The 25,353-nt window shown below is 44.1% G+C and overlaps 1 protein-coding gene across 1 annotated transcript; it reads left to right on the top strand.

The window, feature by feature from the left end:
• Positions 1–7,187: 7,187 nt before the first annotated feature.
• Positions 7,188–24,911, top strand: LOC147439357 (uncharacterized). The gene is made up of 3 exons (XM_086485196.1): positions 7,188–7,421; positions 7,830–8,524; positions 24,345–24,911. The coding sequence occupies exons 2-3, from the start codon at positions 7,974–7,976 to the stop codon at positions 24,700–24,702; spliced, it is 909 nt and encodes a 302-aa protein (XP_086341322.1). The 5' UTR covers positions 7,188–7,421; positions 7,830–7,973; the 3' UTR covers positions 24,703–24,911.
• The last annotated feature ends 442 nt before the right edge of the window (positions 24,912–25,353 follow it).

Raw genomic sequence — 25,353 nt, 5'->3', positions numbered from 1 at the left:
ATGTTTGGCAGCATGCAGGCTTTGTGCGACCCCCACAAAACCTATCTTTCTCTTGATCTGACTACAGAATAGAGGACATGAATCTATCTTGGATAGATCGCTTCTACGCCAATGATTGTATTTGTGACATGGAAGGATCTCTATGCATTTTGGTAGGGACTACCTTTTCAGATCATGCGCCAGTGATTCTTACTGTGGCAGGCAGGCAAAGGAGTGGGAGTGCCATGCCACGCATCCCCGACAGGATTCTATTGGATACAAAGCTCAGAGAGTGGGTAATGGTGCCTTGGACAAAGAGTTTGGGCACTCAAGGAACCCGTGCCAGTAGAGTGGCCATTGGACTTGCTGAGCTTAGTTGTTTCTTCCTCTAGTACAACTTGCTTTGCTGTAGCCAAGGATGAGGAGAAGTGTCTCCGAAGGGACATTGCTTACATGAGTGCCACCCTGATAGTCCTTGGATGGAGGAGTAGATGCAATAGGCTCATCAGGAGCTGATCACCATTGAGGAGCAACATCATGAGTTTGCCTTCCATCGTCAGGCATCTCAATGGATCTAGATGGGAGATAGAGTTATTGGTGAGTTCTTTGAGACTGGTCCTCACCATGCGTGCACTAGTGTTTGTCGGTTGAGGATACCTGATGGGTCAGTTTCTTAAGAGCTTGAGGATATGCATGCAATTGCTACTAAATTTTACCATGAGTTAATTTTAGTTGAGCCACACTCAGAGCGCCAGGATGCATGCAAAGAGTAGGTTTGGGTACAAATTCCTTGTCTAGTTGTTGAGGAGATGCATCAGAGACTAGAGATGCCTCTCCAGGATGTGCACATAGTCAGGTGCTTTTGGCAGGGGGAAGAGGGGAATGCTTCATGCTCACACGTTTGGTTAGACATGGTTGCCCTCTTGCCCCCTTCCTTTTTCTCTTCTATGTTGCAGATTTTTGACTTCACAGGAGGTTGATTTGCATGGTTTAGAGCTTCCTATTAGGGGAGATGAGTTGTTTGACACTCAGTTTGCTGACGACTTAGGCATGTACTTGGAGGCAAGGAGTTCATTTGCACAGGTGTGAGCAGGCTCTTGAGGCGTTTTGTTGTGCATCGAGAGCGCTGATCAACTGGAGGAAGACAATGGATTTTTGGGTTGGTAGTGCTCCTACACCTGATTGGTCGCCTGGAGAGGGCTTCAGGTGGATCCCCTCGGGACTCCCGTACGTTACTTGGGTTGTCAGGTTGCTTGGATCTATCTCCAGAGTAACAGAATGCTCCTCTCCTCCTTTCCATTAGGAGGAAACTACTACATTGGAGCTAGACACGGCTCTCTTTGGCTGGCAGGGTTGTAGTGGCCAACCGGGTGCTTTTGGCTACTATGTGGTGCATCATGTCTTGCTGGATCTTCTCGAGCACCTTCATTAGCCACCTAGAGAGGCTGATCAAGAACTTTTTGTGGTTAGGGTGCGACACCCAATCGGTCTGGGCCAAAGTGTCCTGGCAAGTCATCATTTTACCATGTTCTTAGGGAGGGTTGGGGATTATCGACCCAACATAGCAAAGTAGAGCTCTCCTTGGGAAACTTGTGGTCAGAGGACTTCCTCCAGGGGGGAGGAGCCCTAGAAGAAGTTGTTGCTACAATAGATTTGTGTATGAGTCCATCAGGTGGATCTTTTTAGAGATGTGCAAAGTTAGCCTGAGCAAGAGGAGTTGGGAGGACCGTTGCGGCTGTGAGCGTGCTTAGGTCCTGGGAGCAGGTACAGAGTGGTCTTGAGTAGCACCAACCCACATGCTTTGAGGAAATCTTGAGGCAACCTCTTGTTTGGAACCCCATAGTCAGCAGCACATAGCAAGGCCACTTGGTTGGGAGCAGGCACCATGTTTCTTGGGGTTCCATGGCAGAGGGTCCAACCTGTACCTTTGGAGACTGGCTATAGTTTTCATGCCTTTGCGAGGAGATTCAAAGCATCCAACTACAAGACATGAGGGGGGTGTAGAGCATGTGTCAGGATATTATAGATGCTATACCTACTGAGTGGCATATCCCTCTTGAGACAACAGTTCCTAGTTGTATGGGAACTTTCAAGTGATTGGACATCCTCCTTGTAGTTAGGGCTTGCTCAGAGTGAAGACCCTGCATGTTTTTTGAGTTTCAAGGAGAGGGTCATCTTCACAGAGTCTCAATAGAGGCACCACAAGTTGCAGCGTTGTTTTCAGAGGATCGGAGTTGTGTGCATATGTGGGAGGACTTGTGATGTAAATTTCGATCGAGCAGATTTGGAGTCAAGACATTGATAGCTTTGGGCTTCGGAGAACCACGCCTTGGTACGAGTGCAGTGGGACTTGGGAGAGTGGTTTTGGCAGGATCCTTTCTCTTCACTCGATCACCAAGGGATCCCTTTCTTCCAGTCCACAACTCTCTTGGGGTGCCACATATTGAATGCACTGAGAGAGGCTTGCCCTACTACAACACTTCACTAGCAGGAGGAGGATCTCACAACAGAGTTCTTGGCAGGGTTCTGGGAGTGCCAGTAGGACAATAGACAACTGAGGATAGTTACCATGTTTCAGTGGTTACTCATGCATAGAGCTATTGTAGTTGGGAGTTGGTTGGTACATAATGGCTTCTCGGCAACATGTGCAGCCTGTGGCCACCCACTAGAGACTCATCGTCACTATCTGTGGGACTGTCCCATGGCGCATTAGGTTTGGATTTGGATTCTTCGACTGATGCCAGCACTTTCCACAGCCCACCAGTACACTTGGGGTGTTGCAGCCTGGTCCACACTCACGAGCATAGCGCTTTGTTTTGAGATGGCTTCTAGTGATTTAGAAGGCTTGACCTACACTACCATAGAGATCATCCCCTAGGAGTGGTGCAATGATAGAGAGTGGTGTTGGGAGCTCATTTGTAGCTTGACACTCTGGTTCATTTGGTGGGTTCACTGCTTTCAAATCTTCGAGGCTCGTCATGTCCCTCCGGCAAAGATGTTTGTGATATTTGGTTGGAGTTGATCCATGCACTTCAAGGTCAGTTTGAGAGACTTCAGGACAGCTCCGACCGCATGCGAGAGCATCACGAGGCCTTTTTTCGACTTTGGTGCCCTGGGTCCTTCACCATGGTCCATGGCGCGCCTAGATGGCATTATTGGCCACCAATGTGGTTGTTTCCACCTCCCATATCCTAATTTAGCGGTCATTGTACGTATCTCATTTTTTCATTGGGAGAGTCTCCCCTCATGCTGATGTAGCCCCCGCTTGTCGGGGCAGTATGTAGCCCGTTGGCCAGTTTTATTAACTAATAGACGGATCTTTTTCTTGGGAAAAAAGAACGCTTCTACGCCAGTTGTTTTACGTTGATATTTGGATTTTCTTTATAAAAACATACATGAAGGTGTACCCCCCCTTTTTTTGTGTTATCTTGGATGTGGGCAGCTAACTATTTTTTTAAACTGTGGCATTACGGGTTATGACTAGCATTTGATAATTCAGATCTAACAAATTTAACCATTTTTTATTCTAGCTCTCTAATTCTAGCTAGACTGAGTGCTACTTGAGGATTTCGTAATGAAAATGGCCTATGACCTTTGAGAATAGCGGAATTAGGAGAATTAAAGAGAGCATTTTTGTGAGACTACTTTGAGAACATAGAGGGTGAACTTAATTGATGGTAGCAACATTATCATAGTACTTAATTAACTTGGCATGAACAATACTTTTGCAAGAGAGAGAGAGTTTAGAGAACTTGACAACAATTAAGGACTGGATTTATGTGGAGCCGGTCCCCCCTCCAATAGGCTTTTGTATCATAGGTTCTCCCAGCAAGAGATACTTGGTACAATACAATCTTTGTGTTCCTTGTGACCTAGGTGATGCAATGAAGATGGAAGGCTTCATGCATCACGAGCATAACATAGACTTTGTAAAAAGAATTAACTATCCCCAACCTCAGTCCCAAGGCATCAAACACGTTCAAAGGTGGAGAGAGCTAGCGGGGAATGAGGGTAGGGAAGAGGAAGAGGATACATTCATAGGAGAAAGAAATAGTTTCTCACTTATCATCACTCTTCTTGCTAGCATACATAATAGCATAGTAATGAAGATGGAGAAGATGGCAAGCTTAAGCCTTGAAGCATGGCTCTTGGTTGGATTTGCATTCCATAGCCAAGAGTGTTGGTGTAGGCTCTCAACTTCTCTACCAGCTTGGAGAAGGAGACGGAGCTCTTGCACTTTGCACTTCACACAATGTGTGTGTGTGTGTGTGTGTGTGAGAGAGAGAGAGAGAGAGAGAGAGAGAGAGAGAGAGAGGCCCCCTTCTTGCTTTGGTTGACCCCCTCTTCTAGCACTCCCTAGCATTTGATTGGATCTCCTCAAGCTTGGCCAATCACATGCCTAGTGCATAATAAGCAACAAGGGTAGCCCTGGGACAAGTGTCCCCCTTTCCCCTTTGAGAGAGAGGAATCGATAAATGCAAAAAAAATTATTTAAATTAACTAAATTATCATTGGACCTCTCTAGGGATCAACCAATAGGCTTTGGACACTCCTTGAGGGCAACCTAGCTAGGGGGTTGACATGTGTCCTACTTGCCTCTTGAGAAAGGGATGCCCTTTGAGAGAGAGAGAGAGAGAGAGAGAGAGAGAGAGAGAGAGAGAGAGAGAGAGAGAGAGAGAGAGAGAGCAACCACCCCCCCTACTTGCATGGCTCGCCCCCTCTTTGTAGGGATATTTGTTGACTTTTGTGACACCTCAAGCCCCTCAACCTTGGGCCCGGTTCTCACCACAAGCTCGGCCCTTAAGTCCCTCAAGCTTGGGCCGGGTTCCCATCTCAAGTACAACCCTAGCATCTCAAGCATGACAAGCACCTCAAGCATCTTAGTCATCAGGCACGACAAGCACCTCAAGATTGGGCCGGGTTCCCACCTCAAGCACAACTCTAGCTTGTTGCCTAAGGTCAAAGGACTTTTAACACTAACCATTGGAGGTTTTTAATGAAGCTAACCGTAAGGTCTTTAAGCTCCATTGGCTAACATTTCTCTTTGACGTATCATCTCTCATTTGGACCCCTTTACCATTGGCCCCGTGTTGAGATAGACCCGTAAGCACATGTCTATATTCTAACCCTTGTTCTCGTCTATTCTTTCACGTTAAATGATCAGTTTAATATGAGAAAATATTTTGGGTTGGTTAGATATTAGATTTTATGACATATTTTATTTTGCTTAAGCACGGTTGACATTCTTTTGTGATCAAGTTTAATCATATGAACCGTTTCCTTACTTCTTTAACTCATACTGTTTGACTGATAGACTACTTTAACTCGATACATCTTTACATTCCAGCATACTTCTTTAACCTATATTGTTTGATTGATAGACTACTTTAACTCAATGATTTGGTGATCTACATCTACTGACTGTTTTGACTTTGCTTTATACACCTTTACATTCTAGCTGTTTTGGCTTCTCTTGATACACCTTCACATTCCGACATTGATATGATATATCTTTTTAAGGTGTTGCCAGCATGGGTTGCTTACAAAGGTTTTGATGGGTTCTAGTCTATCTCCTCACACTCTAGTTGGCTTTAAGCTTATTTAGCAAATCATCTGCATACAAAACGATGATGAGATATACATCATCCTCACGTTTAACATGCAAAGTGCTTTCGATTGGACTGTTACAAACTTGACACAACACGATTTTGTTGAGGCATATATGGCATTGCACATTAGTGTTTTATCCCATGATTATCCAAAAATGTATTAAACTCATGAGACGTATACTCCCTCCCTTGATTCGAACAGACGGTGCCCATAGTACATTTAGAGACATTTTCTACAACAATTAGAAATTGCTTAAAGCATATGAACACTTCGGACTTAGCTTTAAGCTTATACACCCATGCATACTTGGAGTAATCATTAATGAAAGTCACGAAGTTACCCAAGGATAGAGTTTGCATGGGCCCACAAACATAACTATGCAAAAGTTCTAACTTGCATGTAGCCCTTACTTAATCATCCTTTGGAAACTTTGAGGATGCATCTTACCTAAAATATAACTTCACAAACATGCTTAGAAGGTGCTTCAAGAGGCGGCAAAGAAGTAATTGAATCAAATTTATGTAAATGCAGCAAACTTGCAAAATTCAGATGCCTAAAATGTGCATACCAAAGTTTTGCATTTGAAATAGCCTTTGACCAGAACAGAGATCATAGACTGTACATTTGTCATCCACAAATTTGACAACAAGACCAAGTCTTGCAAGTGTAGATACAAACAAAAGGTTCTTTTGTATTGCTGATACATAAAGTGCATAAAAAATAATGAAAGAGTTTGTTGCTATGCACGCATGTATGATTACTTTTCTTGTGCTTCTTATAATAGAACACCTCAATCCCAAAAAAGCTTACCTCGATTGCCAACCAATCAGGCTATCATCCTTTGGAGGCCACATATCTCAACAATTACTATATCATAAATAATCTTGCTTTTGTTTCTAAAATCTTTAGACCAATAATTCAATTGTTCATACCTGACATCTCAATGGAACTTGTAACCTTTTGTGTTGGGTTGAAGATGGGGGGAGTTAGAGGTGAGCAAACAAACTTGAGGTAGAGCAAAAGATTGCAAGGTAGGTAAATGGTAATTGGGAGACAACTTTATTTGAAAAAGCCAGATCAATGGGTTTTTAAAATTAAAGCATCTACAAACATTTGGATACGTGTAAGAGCTGGGTCACACTTTAGGCGAGTGGGGGGAATGAGGTAAAGAGGAAATCTACATGAATATGAAAGCCCTACTAGAGCTTTCGTATCATCAGAAGTGAAGGTGTAACAGGCTTTCCTCCAATAAAAAGGTTCCAATCTTTCTCTTACCTATACTTTTCATTGTATAACCTGAGTGCTTCCTTCCTCTCACTTCATGACTCGCAACTCTAAGTGCTTAGAGCTCTCTCCCATGCAGGCTACGACAGTGTTAAGCTGAATTGATAAAGTTTTGTAGCACTGTCCCAACAAGCTAGGTTTGGTCAAGTTGGCTCAAATATGTCGACCCTTTCTTCTTCATGGCCCACACTCCATCATATAAAACCCCGGCGTGGGAAACCCACCTTATATGTTTGGGTGAGCGCTTGTGTGAATGCATGCTGTACAACAAGGAGATAAGTAGGTAACTGTAGTCATTTGGGTAGTTGTAACCGGACGATCTTGCCTTGTGAAAAGGCAGAAGAGGGGATAATGATAGACAGGCTGCGTTCTTATCCACTTTGTCCCTTCGTGGGCAAAGTACTCACACGCGCACACCCATACGCAGACTCACAGAGCAAAGCCCTAAATTCTCTTCTCTTGGCATTTTGCGCGCGCGCATTCTCTGAAACTCTCGTGCAAGAAAGCTGAGGTCCACCGATCCAGCCTAATTGTGCAGAGATTTGCAGGTAAGCGCCTCTTTGTTTTTGTTTAAGTTGCGGATGTTAAGTTGCCACGAACAGTATCAATACACGTTTGCCGTAAGCCTTCGACTTTCATCAGACCTACATGTCTTACTCTTGCGGGGTATCTCAGACATGCACTGCCATTTCGGCAGATTGTAATTTTCAATGATCATATTCAGAGCGTATGCATTGATCCCCTGCAGACCCTGTGCGTAAACCAGAAAAGAAATTCTAAGAAGCTAGCCTAGGCTTTGTACGTGATTCACTTTTGTTTTTACAAGAGGGTAGTTCAGAAGTGCACCAGCTAAAGTGCACGCAGTGAATTTAGTGTGCTTTGGATCGGCGTACATATGTTAGCTTATGTTTGTAGTCAATTGCTGTCTTTTTGCTGAAGATTCATACATGCTGCAGGTTGTTTCGCGCCACAGTGCAGATTTCACAGATGATTGTTGAGTTTCAACACTTCCAGCAGCAATAGAGACAACTATAGAGAGAACACACACATTTGAGGAAATGGTATTCTCCTTGAAAAGTGTCTATTGATATGCCTCTCACATGTCAAAGCCGGGAGACGAGTTTGGGGTCGTGAAGTTGACCAACAACTGGATTTGTGCTGAGAGCATGGTACATTCAGGTTTATGCATGCTTCCGATGGGTCTGGCTTCTCAACCTGCTACAGATGCCTGCCTCGAAGATGACAGCTTCCAGCATGTCATTTCCCGCACCAAACACGATAGTATGGCATCGGAATGCTGTAATCTTTCTGAAGTATCACATGATGTAGCATGGCAAGAAAGGCAAAACATTGGATTTACAGATTTTGGTAGGTCAGGCTCAAAGGGGAGTTTTTCCCGTGAAAGTAGTCGAAGCAGCTTCTGGAGCCCCTACAGTTCAACGCTGAGTGTTGTCTCTGAGGACAAACCATGGGACAGTTCTTCATCAATGTATGATAGCCGGCTTCAGGATGAAAGGTCATCATTGTCCTCCTTAAGCAGCAGTGAAGAAAGCAGTAGCTCATGCAGTTTAGAGGATGTCTCTGAGGTACAAAGTTCCTATAAAGGACCATTGGCTAACATGTACGCCTTGGAGGAGGCTCTTCCCCGCAAGTAAGTCCATTGGATATTCCTGCTTAATCTTTAGAATCATGCAGTTAAAAGATTGAGGTTGTGCACCATTTTCACAATCTTTGTATGAATCTGTGCTTGTTTTGCATGTGCTAGGTTATAATGGAAAAGTGAATTTCAAAAGGCCCGTAAAGACTTTCTCTTAGTTTAGTGCATGCAGTTTAATCTGACCTCTGTATTGTAAGTTGATTGTACAGCATTTGAGAAGCCATCCACCTTAAATGCAGATGCATCTCATCATTCTTGTTAAATTTCAGTGTCAGAAATGCTTTACATGGTCCCATCTTGTGCTCCACCTTGTTGATACCCTGGTACTTGTCTGTTAGGTTACTATTGAAGTTTTTCCAAAGTGCTTTGAGGTCTTGTATACAATGGACAGGCTAATATTGGAAGCCTCCTCAAGCACAGCACTGGCTCATGTAGATTACACATGGACCGCTCTATTGTCTTTGACATAATATATGCTTGTGCTCTGCTGAAGCATAGTAACCATAGTGGAAGCTACTTTTTCTTAAGGAAAAGAACTAGTGCGTACATTGCATACTTTTCATCTTTATTAATTTCAGATAACTTCAAATGATTTTATGTTGCAAATGGTATTGTCAAAGTCTTTGAAGGCTTATTTTTTCGATATTATGAAATAAGTTCAAAACAAATGCTAGGTCCGAGTTAAACCTTCTTCTTCCCTCTAGGGTCAGTCAGCTTGATAGTTGGTAGTGGTAAAAGTAGGGTTTTGGACTGTAAGCCTAAGCATGTTAGTGGTTGTGGTTGAAGGGCCCCACTTTCAGAGCTTGTGCACCATTGTCTTTCTTAGAATGCTGCGATTAAAGGTAACTTTGAAGGTTCTAAATATGGCCCTTGAGTTAACAACTCTTGTTCAAAGTTCTATTTATAGCTGATAATTTGATTTAAATGCTTGTACTAGAGATTGAAATGTGGAATTTTTTTAAAAATGTATTGTTTAAGTTAATGGTGAGGTTACCTTTTTATATTGTTTTAAAGACAACAATCATGCTATAAAGCAACGATCTTTATTGTTTTGCTGCTTCTAGGTAGGTATGAAGTAGTTTTTCTTTTCAGTCTTTAGCTTACATTAGGATTTAAGAATTTGATCTTTTAGAAGTTCGGTCTTGTAGAGCTTGAACTCTAGGAATAAGTCTTTGTGATGTTTATTCAAAGTTGAGTACTTGTTTCAAAGTTTCAGTCCCTTGGTTTTGTATTTTTGTGATTGTTTTAGATTTTTAGACCTTACAAATGTATATCTTGGCAGAAAACAATCTAACATTAGGGGACCATCTTGAAGTAGTAGGTAAGTGGTGGATACGGATCATCGGTTGAACCAATTTTACTCATGGCACTCTGCCTTGGCAAGACGAAAGGAAGCTTGTATCAATGGTTGGACCACGACAATATATATTTGATAACATAGAAATTATCAACAAGAAATTATGTACTCAATAGGGGCCAAGTAAAGTCAACTCTATAATTGAGAGTCGTCTAACATCCCCATAGTCAAATGTTTAGAAGATTGGGACTAGCTTCTCTTGAGTAAATGAAATGTCTTTGGATCTCTTTTTGTGCCAATTATTATTTTTCGAGGGGTGGCAAAACATCTTGATTGTGCATTGACGCCTATCAATGTTGTCAAGATAACACTCAGAAGTGTCTGTTGTTATTGGTGCGAATTGGCGGAGAGTAATGTGTATTTCATCAAGTTGGATGGGTGGAGCAACACTAGGAGGAAGCCCATCCATGGGCTCATGGCTTATTAGAGGAGCGAGAAATATTTTATCAAGTCATGTGATGCCTTTGCGACTCGCAAATCAATTAATGTCGCTGTTACCAGTGTAAAGGCTTGCATAGAGACAATTTGCTTCATGCTTGTAGCTACTTTTATCATTGGCAACTATCGAAGAGGTCCTACATCTCTACATCTCATTTGCTCTTTGCAAAGCAAACTCCATCCTATCGTACCTTCATATTTGAGTTGAGCAGTATGCGTGGATCTAAGTTGCTGGCCGGGACATGTGCTCTTTTTTGCTGGATGGGACATGTGCTCTGGAACTCTCTTTGGGTTGTCGGTTCCAGTGTTTATTGGAGGAGCATTTGGATCAATTTTTGTGGTGACTTTGGGCAACTTGGCTGCCCAGGTTGTCCAATATGCACTATCTCATGCATCCATTTACATTAGATCTTTGATGACGTCTCTCTCAATAGTGGTTTGCATTAGACTTGCAGTCTATTCATCGCAAGCTATATCACTCATCATCTTCACATTTGTTGACGGCGGGTAGAGCGTTGATGGAAAATCAGTTGTTGGGTACGGCTTGCTAAAGAGCTTCTCGCTGGATGCTTCACATGGGGTCCTCAGTTGAGACACTGGAGGACTGTGATTATTCCCCTTTGTCGATTGTGCATGGTCTCCTAGTCGTCACTTCCTTGATCAACTCGGGCATCCGACGTTAGGGCCATTACTCTGTGGAGCGGAACTATGTCGCTCGTGTTGTACAAAGTGCAAGTGTGATCCTCCCAGTCGTGTTTAAGTCTTTTAGTTGCAGTTTAATATGTTTTTGTGGGTCATCTGTCTGACAAGGTGATTGTCTTGGATGCCAACTGGTTCTCTGTTGTGCTTGGTATAGTGCTTGCTACTTACGGGGAAGCTACTAAACTTCCAAGGGAACATCGGAGTGCAAACATCTCAGACTGTTTAGGGTTTAGAGTAGCCGGTCTCATGTGCTAAGTGCATTTTAAGTAATGAGGTCAATGGTTTAGAGTAGCCGGTTTCATGTGCTAAGTGCATTTTAAGTGATGAGGTCAATGGTTAAGGGTTTATACTAGTTGTCTCCATGTTAGAAGTCCATCCTAGTAAGGAGCGGTACCTCCCTAAGGATGTTGTACATATACGTTGAAAATTTATTGCAAATTGCAATAGTGTGAACTTTTTAATGTGGGGATCGATTTATCTCTTTGATTCAGCTCAAAGATAAATGTATGTAGCATTCTCTCTCAATTCTAGACCAAGCCGGCTCAGAGTGGGATGGGCTTTGCAACTAGTTACGAAGATTCTTTCTTCCTGTGAGGAGTGAAATGTCTGCAATTGGTTCAACTCCTCCTCCTAGGTGAGGAGGTGAAGTGGGTAGGAATGTTGAGTGTGCAGCGGAGGAGAATAGACAATGGTAGTCACAAAGAGTTGACGGGTCAAGTCAATGAAGACTGACTCCCTGAGCCTACAACCTGCAGATTCCTGTCGAGAGGCCTAAACCCTAGCAGAAGCAGAAGAAGAAGAAGAAGGATTTATAAGTTTTTGCCAAGTGGCCCATTATTAAAATGGGTTAAAGTAAATAAAGCATACACACGCAAAGTTCTATCTTGTTGAAGCAATATAAAGAAATACCAAAAAGAGGGGCATCGTTTGGGGCCATTGCAATGAATCACAAAGATTGTTCTTGTGAGGAGTTGTTAGTGAAATGTTGGCAATTGGTTCCAACTACTCCTAGCTGGTGGAGTGGGCCGGAATGTCAAGAGTGCAATGGAGGAGAAGAGAATGGCACGCTAGTGTTGAGAGAGCGAGAGATGGTGAAGCTGGCAACTCAATAACTCTAGAGGTGATGCAAAAAACACAAGATGCTATGTGAATGGAGCTTGGCGCACATTGATCTAGCGTGCCTCTGAAAAATCTCCAAAATTAGAAAAAAATTAAAATGGCAAAATGCATGGTGCAAACTGTCACAAAGTGATGACGTGGCGGACAGCAGAAACCCTAATTTTCGGAAATCGCGGAGGCTGATTTTTTTTTTTTTGAAAAATGATGAGCGACGCAAATTTCGCTTTTTCTCTACTTAAATGAGAAAGAGAGAGAGAATGCTTTTGCTTTCATGTTTTGACTCTTTGTGAGAGAGAGAGAGCAATTGCTTTTGATTTGAAGCTTTTGGGGCTCTGCTTTTGGGCATCCCTTGTAACCTTTAAATTAGTGGTGAGGGCCTCACTTCTCAGAGCATCGGGACGCAGAGTCTGAGAGTGAAACCCTAACCGCTCTCTTGTACTTTGATGATTGATTAATACAAAAAGAAATACCGAAAGGGGCGCCAGTCTTTGGGGCCAATATCTCTAGGCACGGAACTCCGCCGGGCCAGTGCAAATCTATTGTGATCTGTGAATTGTTTTGAAGTGGTTATTTGGTGCTGTCGCGGTTGATTCTTGACTTGGAGTGTCCAAGTCGGTTACAGTGGTATCAGAGCACGGCCGATTTCTCTTCTACGGGAAATCCGATCCCCGAATTTTTTTCCGCGGCACCTATGGCTTCAGGCAATGATCAGTCGACTCCCTCTGCATCTGGAGATGCGGGCTGGGATCACAACGAAGATTCAGACAGAGAGTATGGCCCGCCTCGGCCTACTGTGGCGGAGCAAAGAGACGTCAATTGATTGGCGATGCAACAAAGATGATGCTCAATTTTGCCAAGGACCCGAAGATGGCAAAATATATGAACCAAACCTCTTTGGAAGAGGTACAGAGGGAGTGGCAGAGAACCACAACACCACTCCCGAAACCCGCTCTCAAGAAACCTTTTGCCTCCAAGAAATATACGGAGAAGAAACTGGAGAACGTGGTTGATGCACGGATTGCTCAGCTTTTCGATGTGCAAAAGAAAGGCAAAAAGCACGGCAAAAAGCAGAATAAAGGTACTGACTTCCCGGGATATTTGGGTCGTCAGTCGACATTCGACAAAGCAAAGAAACTGAAGAAGCGCGTCAAGTTTGAAGGCCTACCCAGTTCTTCTTCTTCTCCTGACAGTTCTTCTAGCTCTTCAGACTCGAGCGAAGAAGACAGGAAAAGCAAAAAGCGAAGCAAGAAACAACGCGTCGAAAAGGGCAAGAAAAAGGCAAGGAAATCTAGGTCTCGCCCAGTGAGTGACACTTCTACAGAGGACTCGTCTACAAACAGTTCAGACTCTGACAACGGAAACTTTTATGCAAGAGGAATTTTTACAAAGCCAACCAGTATGACTTTCCGAAGATAAAAGCAAGAAAGTCCGAGAGTTTAAGGAAGGTGGCCAAGCACTTAAGTTTGATACTTTTTCGGGATACTCCGATGCTTCAAAGGCTTTGTCTTTTATACAGCAGTTTGACATCGCTTTCGCCGGAGGACGCTATTCAGAGCACTCCAAGATTCGGAGAGCTGCCTCTTATTTTAAGGGGAATGCTCGCACTTGGTGGTCCACGCTTCTATTAAGCAAGACTGTGCCAATTACATGGCTGAAATTCAAGAGGCTTTTTATTTCTTCTTGGTTGACTCAAGAGTTTGAGTGAGATATACGAGCTGCTTGGAACCATCTCCGGATGACCAAGAGCGATACAGTGAATTCTTACTGTGAAAGATTTTGGAACTCTTTTCTACCTGCCTCTTCATTCAAGAAGATCTCGTTCAGAGAACAGATTGAGCGGTTTACATTGGGTCTACCTACAGAGATCCGAGACCACTGCTTGGAACAGAATTCAGCTTCTATTCAGGAGTTGATGAGTCATGCGAAGCGGGGCTTTGCAATTCACTCTGGCAGTCTGACCTACCCCACAGATGAGGTCACGACACAACGAACCGGACAGACTTCTGGGAATGAAAGTAGAAAAAGAAAGAGCAACCCAGAGAAAAAGGATGCACGACCCAGACTTACTCCTCAGGAGCGGACTCGCTACATCAGGGAGGGGAAGTGCTTTGGATGCGGGGAAACTGGACATATCTCCACGAAGTGCCCTAAAAAGGCACAGAAAGAATAGAATGACAAGGATGACGAAAGGCCTGAGAGTTCGAGAGCAGCTGAGGACCGTGTACGAAAAGGCAAGATGAAAACAGGAATGGTTCCAGATTGTGTGGGTACTGATCCCGACACCATGGATGAGAGTACAGAACTTTGCCGAGCTTGGGGCAAAGTGAAAGATCAAGAGGCCCTGATTTTCTTTGATGGAGGAGCCAAGGCCAACTTCATTTCACCGGAATTGGCGGCGCGGCTCGAGATTACTCCTGATCGAATGGGACCACTTGCAGAGGCAGTTCTAGCGGCACCCGGCAGGGACGTAGCCATTACACCTGTCATTGGCAAACTTCGGTTGCATTGTCAGGGGTATTTGGGGCATGAGGACTTCTTCATAATGCCTTTGGAGGGTTGTGATGTTCTCTTAGGGATTTCGTGGTACCACAAGAACAACGCCGTGGTCGATTATCGGGCGAGAAAAGCGACTTTGACTACAAAAAAGGGCAGAACAATTGTACTTGATATTAAACTGAAGGGCGAGTCTGTCCCTATTATATCGGCTTCGGCCATTTCAAAATTAATGAAATCCAGTCTGTTTGTTTACTCGATCTTTATGAAAGAGTTGAGTGATGATGATAGGACAAATATGTCTAAACTTGATAAAGAACGCCAAGATTTTCTACACTCACGCCGATTGCTTCTCAGAAGGCCTGCCAGGAGAGTTACCACCTGCTCGTCGTGAAGATCATACCATTGATATGATACCTGGTAGTACACCACCGAACCGGCCACCCTACCGTGTGAGCCGAGCACAGAATGAAGAGATTATGAACCAAGTGAAAGACCTCTTGGAAAAGGGTCTTGTCCAGCCTAGTACTTCACCGTATTGCTCTCCAGTATTGTTGGTTTTGAAGAAAGACGGATCTTGGAGAATGTGCATCGATTATAGAGCTCTCAACAAAATCACCATCAAGAACAGATTTCCGATTCCTAGGATCGATGATATACTCGACAGGTTACAGGGATCCTCATGCTTTAGCAGGATTGACTTGAAGAGTGGATATCATCAGATCAGAATAGCGCCGGGAGACGTCTACAAGACAACTTTTCGGACGACTTTTGGGTTATTTGAGTTTTTGGTGATGCCTTTTGGCTTAACCAATGCTCCTGCGACATTTAACCGGATGATGGATAGGTTTTTTCGAGAGTACAGGCTATTTGTTGGCACTTTCTTTGACGACATCATTGTTTTTTCCAAGAATGAGGCAGAACACAGAGATCATCTGCTTCAAGTCTTTCAGGCATTACGAGATCACACATTAGTGATTAATGCTACGAAAAGTGAATTTTTCCTACCAGAGATACATTTTTTGGGACACATTGTGTCAACAGCAAGAGTGCAAATGAACCCGGCCAAGATAGAGACTATTCGCGATTGGCCCGATTTGAGGAATGTCCATGAAGTTAGAAGCTTCTTGGGACTGTGTTCGTACTACAGGCGGTTCATACGAAAGTTTGCAGAGGTTGCTTCCCCTTTGCATACCTTGACACAGAAAAGAGTACCTTTTTCGTGGGGACCCACAGAGGTGACTGCCTTTCAGACATTGAAAGAGAAATTCACTACAGGACCAGATTTGACTTTGCCGGACTTGCAGAAGTCATTTGAAGTATTTTGTGATGCTTGTGGTCGTAGTCTGGGTACGGTCTTGATGCAAGAAGGCCATGTCATAGCTTACGAGAGCCGTTTGTTCTCTAGGCTGGAGATGACAGCACAGATCTATGGGAAAGAGCTTTTGGCGGTTATCCACGCTCTTACTCAGTGGCGGCATTACCTACTCGGAGCGGATTTTACTGTCTTTACAGACCATCAGAGTTTGCGCTACTTCTTGTCACAGAAGCAGCTTTCGGAAAAGCAGATGCGGTGGGTGAACATCTTGTCACAGTTCCACTTCCAAATTGTCCATGTGCAGGGACAGAAGAATGTGGTGGCATATGCTTTGTCTCGAAAACCGTTGGTTCTGGCTATTTCCGCGATACATCATAGGAGCTTCGAGGATATGGTCGATCAGTGTGCCACAGATACAGATTTTGCAGATATTTTCACACGGATACGGGATGGGGAGACAGTAGTTGGATACTCCCTTCGGGAAGGCTACTTGATGAAAAAGACTATGTTGTGCGTTACACAGCCGTTGAGGGAAAAGGTTATGACTGATTGTCACTGTCCACCTTTTACGGGTCACCGCGGCATTGCTACCACCATGAAAGGGGTAGAGAGAGATTTCTTTTGGCGGAGACTGAAGAAGGATGTGGAAGAGTTTGTGCGCAGTTGCTTGGTATGCCAGAAGGTCAAGCTTGACAGGCATAAGTCACAGGGATTGTTACAGCCTTTACCCATACCCACCCGCCCCTGGGAAAATATTGAAATGGATTTCATTTTTTTGATCTCTCGAGAATACAGAATGATCACGATGATTTTTTGATTACATGGCACGCCTGAGACGATTGTCTCCGACAGAGACCCCAGATTTATGAGTTTGTTTTGGAAGGCAATTTGGGAGAACATTGGCACGCGGTTGCAGTTCTCGTCATCGTTCCACTTGCAGACTGACGGGCAATCTGAGATTGCCAATTCAGTAATTTTAGATTTATTGAAGTCTTGTATCTCGCATCAAAAGACTCAATGGGAAAAGAACTTACCTTTGGTGGAATTTGCCTACAATAACACGATACACTCTTCGACGGGGAAGACGCCATGTGAGATTGTTGAAACTGCTGCGAAGGTTCCATCCTTCCTGAGCACGAAAGATTAGAAATTTGAAGCGGATGAATATTTGCGAGATTTGGATACGGCTTTTGCCAAGGTTCGCGACACTTTGCAGGAGTCTCAAGAACGACAGAAAAAGGCAGCGGATCGCCATCGTCGCGATTGGAAACTGAAGGAGGATGATTGGGTGCTCTTACTTTTGAGAAGGCATGCCTAAGAAAGAAAAAGGGAAAGGAGAGGCTTTTTCCAAAGCTTAGTATGTGATACTACGGACCTTTCCAGATTACTGACAAGATAAATGATGTCTCCTTCCGATTGAAACTGCCAGATACTGGAGGATTCACAATGCATTGCATGTGAGTCTCTTGAAACCTGTTAAGGGTGATGTGCCTGATGATGGGGAGCCTGATGAGCAACCCAAAGTGGAAGAAAACGAGGAGATCCTTGTTCCTGAATAGATTTTGGCACATAATGATACGAAGAAAGGTAAAGTCCGAAGGCGGTTCTTGGTTAAGTTCAAGAACTTTCCTGCATTTGATGCGAAGTGGATGGAGGAGGAGGACCTAGCAGATACTCCTCGGATTATGAAACTTTACCTCGATGTTTTGGTTTAGCATAGTCTACTCCAAACGGAACCCAGAAACTCAGCTTGGCCGAAGATCTGGTGCAGTGGGATGCACAAGAGGGGAGTTACTCCACTCCTTTGTCAACAGATGCCTCGATTTTGATACTAAAGTCACTGATGTCTCTTTGAGCTTCAGGGATATTGAGAGCTGACAGTATTCTGTTGGATGACTTTATGAAATGGAATTCCTGATTATGATACTGATTTGTTCTTGACTTCTTGTGAGTGCAGGAACTGATAGTCGAAATGACTGCAACATTTTGGTCTGATTGATCTCGAATAGACATGGTTGCAATAGGGGTTAGTCAATCGGACATCGTTGAGGTCCCGATTGGACCTAGATGTGATTGCTAGCTACATTGCCGATAAATCATGGTCTAAGATCCGAATGAATGTTGAATGTCATGTGATGTCCTGTGATGTCGTGTGATGTGACTGTCGATTTTGTACATGTGCTAGATGTGTTCTTAGTACGTAGGTACTAACAGTCAGTGTCTGCTAAGACAGTTTATGGCTTTTGTCGGTTTTGCAGGCGTAATCGCGGTCAATTACAATGCTTTCAAGAGGGGGGTATGTCACAAAGTGATGACGTGGCGGACAGCAGAAACCCTAAAATTCCTGCAAACCCTAATTTCTACCAAAAACCCTAATTTCCGGAAATCGCGGAGGCTGAAATTTTATTTTATTTTTTATTTTTTGGAAAATGATGAGCGACGCAAATTTCGCTTTTTCTCTACTTAAATGAGAAAGAGAGAGAGAATGCTTTTGCTTTCATGTTTTGACTCTCTGTGAGAGAGAGAGAGCAATTGCTTTTGATTTGAAGCTTTTGGGACTCTGCTTTTGGGCATCCCTTGTAACCTTTAAATTAGTGGTGAGGGCCTCACTTCTCAGAGCATCTGGACGCAGAGTCTGAGAGTGAAACCCTAACTGCTCTCTTGTACTTTGATGATTGATTAATACAAAAAGAAATACCGAAAGGGGCGCCAGTCTTTGGGGCCAATATCTCTAGGCACGGAACTCCGTCGGGCCAGTGCAAATCTATTGTGATCTGTGAATTGTTTTGAAGTGGTTATTTGGTGCTGTCGCGGTTGATTCTTGACTTGGAGTGTCCAAGTCGGTTACACAAACCCTACATGTGCCTAAAGGGGCCCTACCAAGAGGGTGTAAGGGTGGCCAATTCACAACTAAGGGCCTAAGTGTATACATGAAATCAAGGAAGCAAGAGTGAAAGCATCAAGAAGGTGAACAAAAATCTCTTAACACGGAAACCGCAGTAAACTACAAAGCAAGGGCCACTAAATTTTGGCACATCGTTCTCTTTTTGAGAAAAGGGAAATGAAAGAAGTGATTCTAAGTAGCCATCTTATGCTACTATCACTCTTGCGCATCTTGAGTGACGTGACAAAATAGCCTTGGTAGCACGTTGTGCACAAAAGCCCAACGCTCTAACAACGTGAACCGACTCCTTCTGTGCAACCCTCATAACAATGTGAACTTACTCCTTGTGTGCAACTTTCTATAATGTGGTCTCTCAATACTAGTCCCAGCAAGTTCACATTGAGATGGGTTTGCAATTGGTTGCGAACTGTCACAAACGGGAGCGCATAACAATATAAAATATACTCGGATAAATGGAATTTATCACTTAATACTGAAGCTTGAGTATATAGAGAGAAAGAGAGAAAAAGAGAGAGAAGATCGACACAATACTGGGAACAGGAGATGGGCCTGTCCTCTTGTGTAAAAGTATCTTAATTACTAGGGAGAAGTGTATACAAGCACTTGAACCGAACGTATTGTCACGTTCATTCTAGAATCATACTGGATGGTTCTTGAATTGGATGATCATGGACATTGTGAAAGAGGAGTGAGGTGAAACAGTGGATGATAACGAAAATTCTTTCAGATTTCTCGGAATTTCAGCAAGTGAATCTGGCTCAATTCTAGGTTTTGAAATATGTTGAGCATTCTGGTCCTCGGATTCTCTAGGTTCAAGAGCATCGTGCTCCTCCTCAGAGAATTCTCAAGTCTTGCAAGCTTCCTGCAGAGAGAAATTTTACCAACTCTGAGAGCTTTTTCTGCAGGACTTAGTGTTCTCTCTTGGCTTGTCATGGCTTCTTCCTGTATCTTCCCAAAGTTGTCCTCCTTTATGGAGAAAGAGAGGAGAACATGCTATGATACCACTCTCACAAACGGGAGAGCATAACAATATAAAATATACTTGGATAAATGGAATTTATCACTTAATACTGAAGCTAGAGGATATATATATATATATATATATATATATATATATATATAGAGAGAGAGAGAGAGAGAGAGAGAGAGAGAGAGAGAAGATGGACACAGTACTCGGGACCAAAAGATGGGTTGGTCTCTCTCTCTCTCCCCCCCTCGGGACAAAAGTATCTTCATTAGTGGGGAGAAGTCTATACAAGCACTTGAACCGAACGTATTACCACATGGTTAGAATCAGACTTGATGGTTCCTGGAAGCCTCAGCTTCCTATTCCTAGGCTAAAACAATTCCAAGGAACTTCCGTTCCTTATTATGAAACTTGGACAACCAAGGTTCTCACCTCTAGATCTCACCTTCCAGACTCAGGGCATGGTATCAAGCCAATCCGTTGCGGACATTCTTTCTTCCCATGAGAAGCTTCCATTGAAATGTGTGCAATTAGTTGTCAATCCGTTGCAAGGTTCCTCCTAGGTGCAGAGGTGGAACATGTCGGAAACCGCAGTAAGCGAAGCCTAAGAACCAACCGTTCAAGAAGTGGACTTTGACGACCTGAAACCAGAATTGAATGAATAAGAAAATATCCTTGCAATTGACTTTAGCTCAACTGGCTACCACGCATGGGACAAGTGGGACGAGAGGCACTTGTGTCTAGGGTTGGAACCTTATAAGACAGTCGGCTATGAACAAACATGTGGATACCTGCTGCAACTCAACAGGAGCACTGGCGTGGATAGGAAGGAGGAGAGAGCGCCTGTCTCGCGAGCACAGGACGGCTTAAACTGGCTAATAGTTGGAGGCGCGGACCAAAGTTACCCGGAACGGGAACGGGGGCCTCCGGAACGTTTCTGGAAACCCCTCTCCCCCCCCTCTCCGGAAAAGCGGAACGAGAATGGGGCCCGAACGGTAAAGCTTAAAATATGCTTAAATTAGGTTGGATTTAACCTAAATGTTAGTAGAGAGCCATACACACCCATTAGTCCAAGTAGAATCCTATTTAGGCATGATTTGCAATGATTCTTCAGTTCTGAGGCTTACACGCAATTGTTACTACACACAATACATGAATTGGGATCATCCTTTACAAAAGCATCTTGATTCTTCATAGAAAGAACATTAACTCAAAATTGAATAGAGTCCAGAATCCACACAACAGCTTGGAGCAAAAAGATGATAGATCATAGATTATAAAGATGGCTTACAAGGCTAGCCAAGGTGCTACAAAAGGACATGTAGAGGCTAGAGTGTTAAATAACAACTGTAAGAGTCGTTAGGTGACATGTCAAGACTCAATCACTCATGTGGTAGTGCAATACAAAAAGGGGGTAAAGCCGGGGGCACCAAAGGAAACAAATATCAAAAACCAATGAGCAATGAGTCATGACTCATGCCTGATGTTCACCTCTGGGTAGGGACAGAAGAGCATCCCACCTCCCAATCTGTAGTGGAGTCCCAGACATCGTGAATATCATCCCAATCCTCTTGCATAGGCTCATCCTCATGCGTAGATCCTCCTGCCTCTCCAAGCACCTCTGCCTCTGTCTCCATCTTGCACTGTAGAAAAGGATCCGTCACTTTGGATGTTGACTTGCAAAGCATTCTTAAGTTTGCACTGACAAAAACAAGGCCATTTGCTTTCTCCACTCCAAGTCGGTTTCTCTTTCTTGATGCAATGTGGCTACAATTCCTCCAAGCAAGAGGAGCTAACCGCTTAGCTGAGAACGCGGACGGCAAGTCGCTGAAGATCGGGACCATCTGAACCATTTTCTTGCCACCACAAGACGGAGGAAATCTTGGTGCGATCAATTCGGGCATCGGTTGTCCGAAACGATCCTCGCATATCCCTGTGAAATGCAAGTTGATCCATGATTTTGCGCTGCACGTCACGATTAGGTTGAAGCTTCTTCAAGATGGTGTCCCTGCGACTGTACTTGCATGGGAAGTCTCAGCAAACTCTGTACTGATGAAAAGTTGTTGCACTACAGTTAACACTTTACAAAGCGGTATACCATTAGATAGTTGTAGGCGAAGCGGGTCTCACAATACTTTAGAAGCACTTTGCCCCCCGACCGCTTCAAGAACTCAGCTCGAAGTATGTTGTGGTTAATGAAAGCAACCACCTTGGCACGTGGATGCAATGAGAGGCTCTATCCAAGGTAGTTTGCCGAAATCCTTCAAGAGGTTGTTAAAGCAGTGTGCCATGCAAAAGGACACCGTGATGTGAGGATAAGCGTCTTCCAAAATAGCTCCGGCTGCCCTGTTTGATGCCTCCCCATCGGTGACTAGACCTAGACCTATCACAAGGTCCGACCCAATGGTCTCTACGGCGGAGGCCCACTCACCCGCAAGGACATCTGTTAATTTTCCCGTCTCCGTGGCATCATGAGAGTGGGCAAAATATATCTCCCCTTTGGAATAGGCAACAATGCCATGGATGGACCTCCTCCTAGTGTCGCTCCATCCATCCGCAATGAGGGTCACGTCATACTTCGTCCATTGCCTCTTCATGTTGAGGGTTACCATCTCCACAACGGCCTTCTCTCTATCGAGTAGAGTAATACGGAGCACCTCGGAAGAAATGGCACGTAGCGTGTTCCATACTCTCCAATCCTGGTGCACATGGTCTTGAAGTACTCCGACCTAGACATTGCACACAAGAGGTATTAGTACTTACTATTTAGACGAGAATGAGAATCGAGATTGTATGAAAATGATAGTAAGTCTTACTGAGCCTTTATGAAGGGGATGTAATCATGAAAGAAAAAGCGGGCAACACTGCATCCACATCCTCCTTTCTTTTTGGATCCCAAGTGGTATGTAGGGTACGTTGGTGAGATTTGGGAGTGGAGACCGGAGTAGTATTAGGCATTGAAAATGCCGATCGAAATGATGTCTCCGTCGTTGCCGCATTACTCTCACCACCAACCGATGAAGGTGTAGAGGAGGGAATGATGATGGAGCGGTGGAGAGTGAGGGAGAGGTGGAGTCTTGACTCTAAAGCCTTGAGGCCCAAGGGAGAGGGAGAGAGGTGATGAATGATTGAATCATGACTCGAGACTCGAGAGAGATGGAGAGGTGGAGCTTGAAGGAGAACTTAGAAGTGGAGCGGCAAGCCTCAAGCTTGAGCCTTGAGGCTTAAAGCCTTGAGGCCCAAGTGAGGGAGAGAGAGTGCCTTGTCTTGATGAAGAGGTGGAGAAGGCTTGAAGGCTTGAGAAAATTTGAAACAACCGGCTCTTGCCTTGGCCCTTGAGGCTTGAGGGAGATAATAGATATGCCTCATTGCCTTGAGACCCTTGGTTTATATAGGAGAGGAGAAGATCTCCCCCCCCCCCAAAAACCATTCAAAAGCGCCCAAAAAACCCCAATAGTCGGAATTTTACGAACTGTCCAAAGGTCAGATTTTAAAAAAACTGCCATTCCTGTTCCGCCAACCGTTCCAGTTACAGAAAATTCGGGAATGGTGTTCCGCCCGTGTATCCGTTCCGGGCCCCCCACCTCGTTGGGAACGCGTTTCGGGAACAGGAGGACCCTATTCCGCCCGTTCCCTGTCACTCTAGCGCGGACACATTGTTTGTCCATTGTGCTCCCAGTTAGAGGGTCGTTCACTTTCGCATGAGCTGACGAGCTGCTTGGTGCTTGATGGTCCTAGGAGGCGATGGCTAAACCGATTTAATTCCACCTTCAACGATTTCGACCGGCCGTTGGACCTTGACGAGATGACCGTTATCCTCCTTGGTGGGAGGCTCGCAGGAAGCGGATACACTTCTAGGTACGTTGTGATCCGCACTCGAGGAATGGAACTGCAGGGCACGTCCTTGTGGCGAAGTTCCTCGGTGAGTCTGTGCCTCGGTACTTGAGTGCTCTGCATAGGCGGATGGAGGGGTGATACCCTCCTTCCTATGCTTAATCTTATACTTTGATCCTCTCGACGTTATTCTCCCAAAGCGAAGACAAATGAGCGCTGAGATTATTTTGGAGGCATGGCCTAGGGGTTTCAGTCCTTTGGATTTTGTGAGTTGCTAAAGGAGGTTTCTACAGCGAATGCTTTATATCAGTGAGATACACAGCATTGGACTTCGTGGTTTTTGCTACGTCGCCTAAGATGGACAGAGCATTGGGCAGATTTGTGTAGAAATCTCGATAGCTATATTTCACCACCTGATTAGAGTATCTTTATCCCTAGATATGTCTTGTGGCCACGATCTCATTGAATACCTTTCAGAGGTTTTTCCCATTTTCTTGTGTATGGACCTATGGTCGATTTTTTGTAATGCAAAGGGTCAAAGCCCCACTTTTATTTTGAGAGAGAGAGAGAGAGAGAGAGAGAGAGAGAGAGAGAGAGAGAGAGATTTCTGCCTGTTCAACCTGGTGTGACTTTCTTTCTTGTGAAATGGGTGCTAACTAATGGATGTGTGCATTTGTGCAGGAGAGGACTGTCTGGGTTTTTTGCTGGCAAGTCAAGGTCATTTAGCTGTTTGGCAGATGTCACTTCTGTAGAAGAACTTGCTAAACCTGAGAACCCTTACACCAAAAAAAGGAAATATATCTCAGCATGCATTGGTAATTCTGACAGATTACATACGCGTCCACTGCGGACTGGGGCTGTTGGAATATCAAAGAAAAATTTTCATAGATACACACCAGCATTTTCTGGAGTGGTAAGTGCCAAGGTAGGTAAACAAGGGAGGCACTTTAATTGTCCTTCCGGAATGTTGAAAACTCCGAGGTCCTATTCCCTGTCTGACCTCCAGGGTGCTGGAAGCCAGTTCTCTCCTGATGAGTGAGCAGAAGCACAAAAATGGGAGGTTTGTTGTAGGGGCAATGTTCGAGATACCAAAGGTGGCTATGGAAGGAGCGAATCAGAAAAATTAGGAAACTAAAGCAGAATAGGAGGGAAGAAAGACAGTTACTGTATATTGCTTGAAAGGTTTCATGTAGATAACATCATTGAAAGGCTTTTGCAAATTGAAAAGCATTTGTTGTCTGCACGAAATTTCAGTTTTGCCACCATCAGTAGTACTTTAATTCATTTCGCACTTCATAATCTTGTCATTTTAGGAACTTCTTTACTGCTTTGAGAGATAATTTCGATCTTCCAGCTTAAGACGATGAATAAGGCCACCCTACACACCATCATAGGCTTGTAGCCTAGTGGTTTAGCTTGATCCTTGGGCAGTCAACGTGATGGGTTCAAATGTGAGTAATAAAAAGTGGTTTATCGAGAGGGGGTGGAGATTCTGAGCATCATGTGAAGGTTCCACATAATGAGAATCGGAGTTTGTACTACGATTTACTCCTTGTGTGCACATCTTGGGGAAAGCTAATTTGCTCTTTGTTGTGCTCACATCTTGGGATCATAGCTTTCCCCGACATCTACCACCTTGACAACTATCTAGTGCACTCTCCGCAACCAATCCGATACATCGGCAGGCTCC

This window comes from Adiantum capillus-veneris, chromosome 16 (assembly GCF_014529385.1).
Source record: "Adiantum capillus-veneris isolate H3 chromosome 16, ASM1452938v2, whole genome shotgun sequence".
Lineage (NCBI taxonomy): Eukaryota > Viridiplantae > Streptophyta > Polypodiopsida > Polypodiales > Pteridaceae > Adiantum > Adiantum capillus-veneris.
This window is presented reverse-complemented; position numbering and strand designations above follow the sequence as displayed.

What these genes read in the sequence shown, in the direction of transcription:
- LOC147439357 (XM_086485196.1), top strand. Translation starts at nt 7,974, where the DNA reads ATGTCAAAGCCGGGAGACGAGTTTGGGGTCGTGAAGTTGACCAACAAC. An exon ending in GAGGAGGCTCTTCCCCGCAA is followed by an intron (nt 8,525 to 24,344) that starts GTAAGTCCATTG and finishes GCATTTGTGCAG; the next exon opens with GAGAGGACTGTCTGGGTTTT.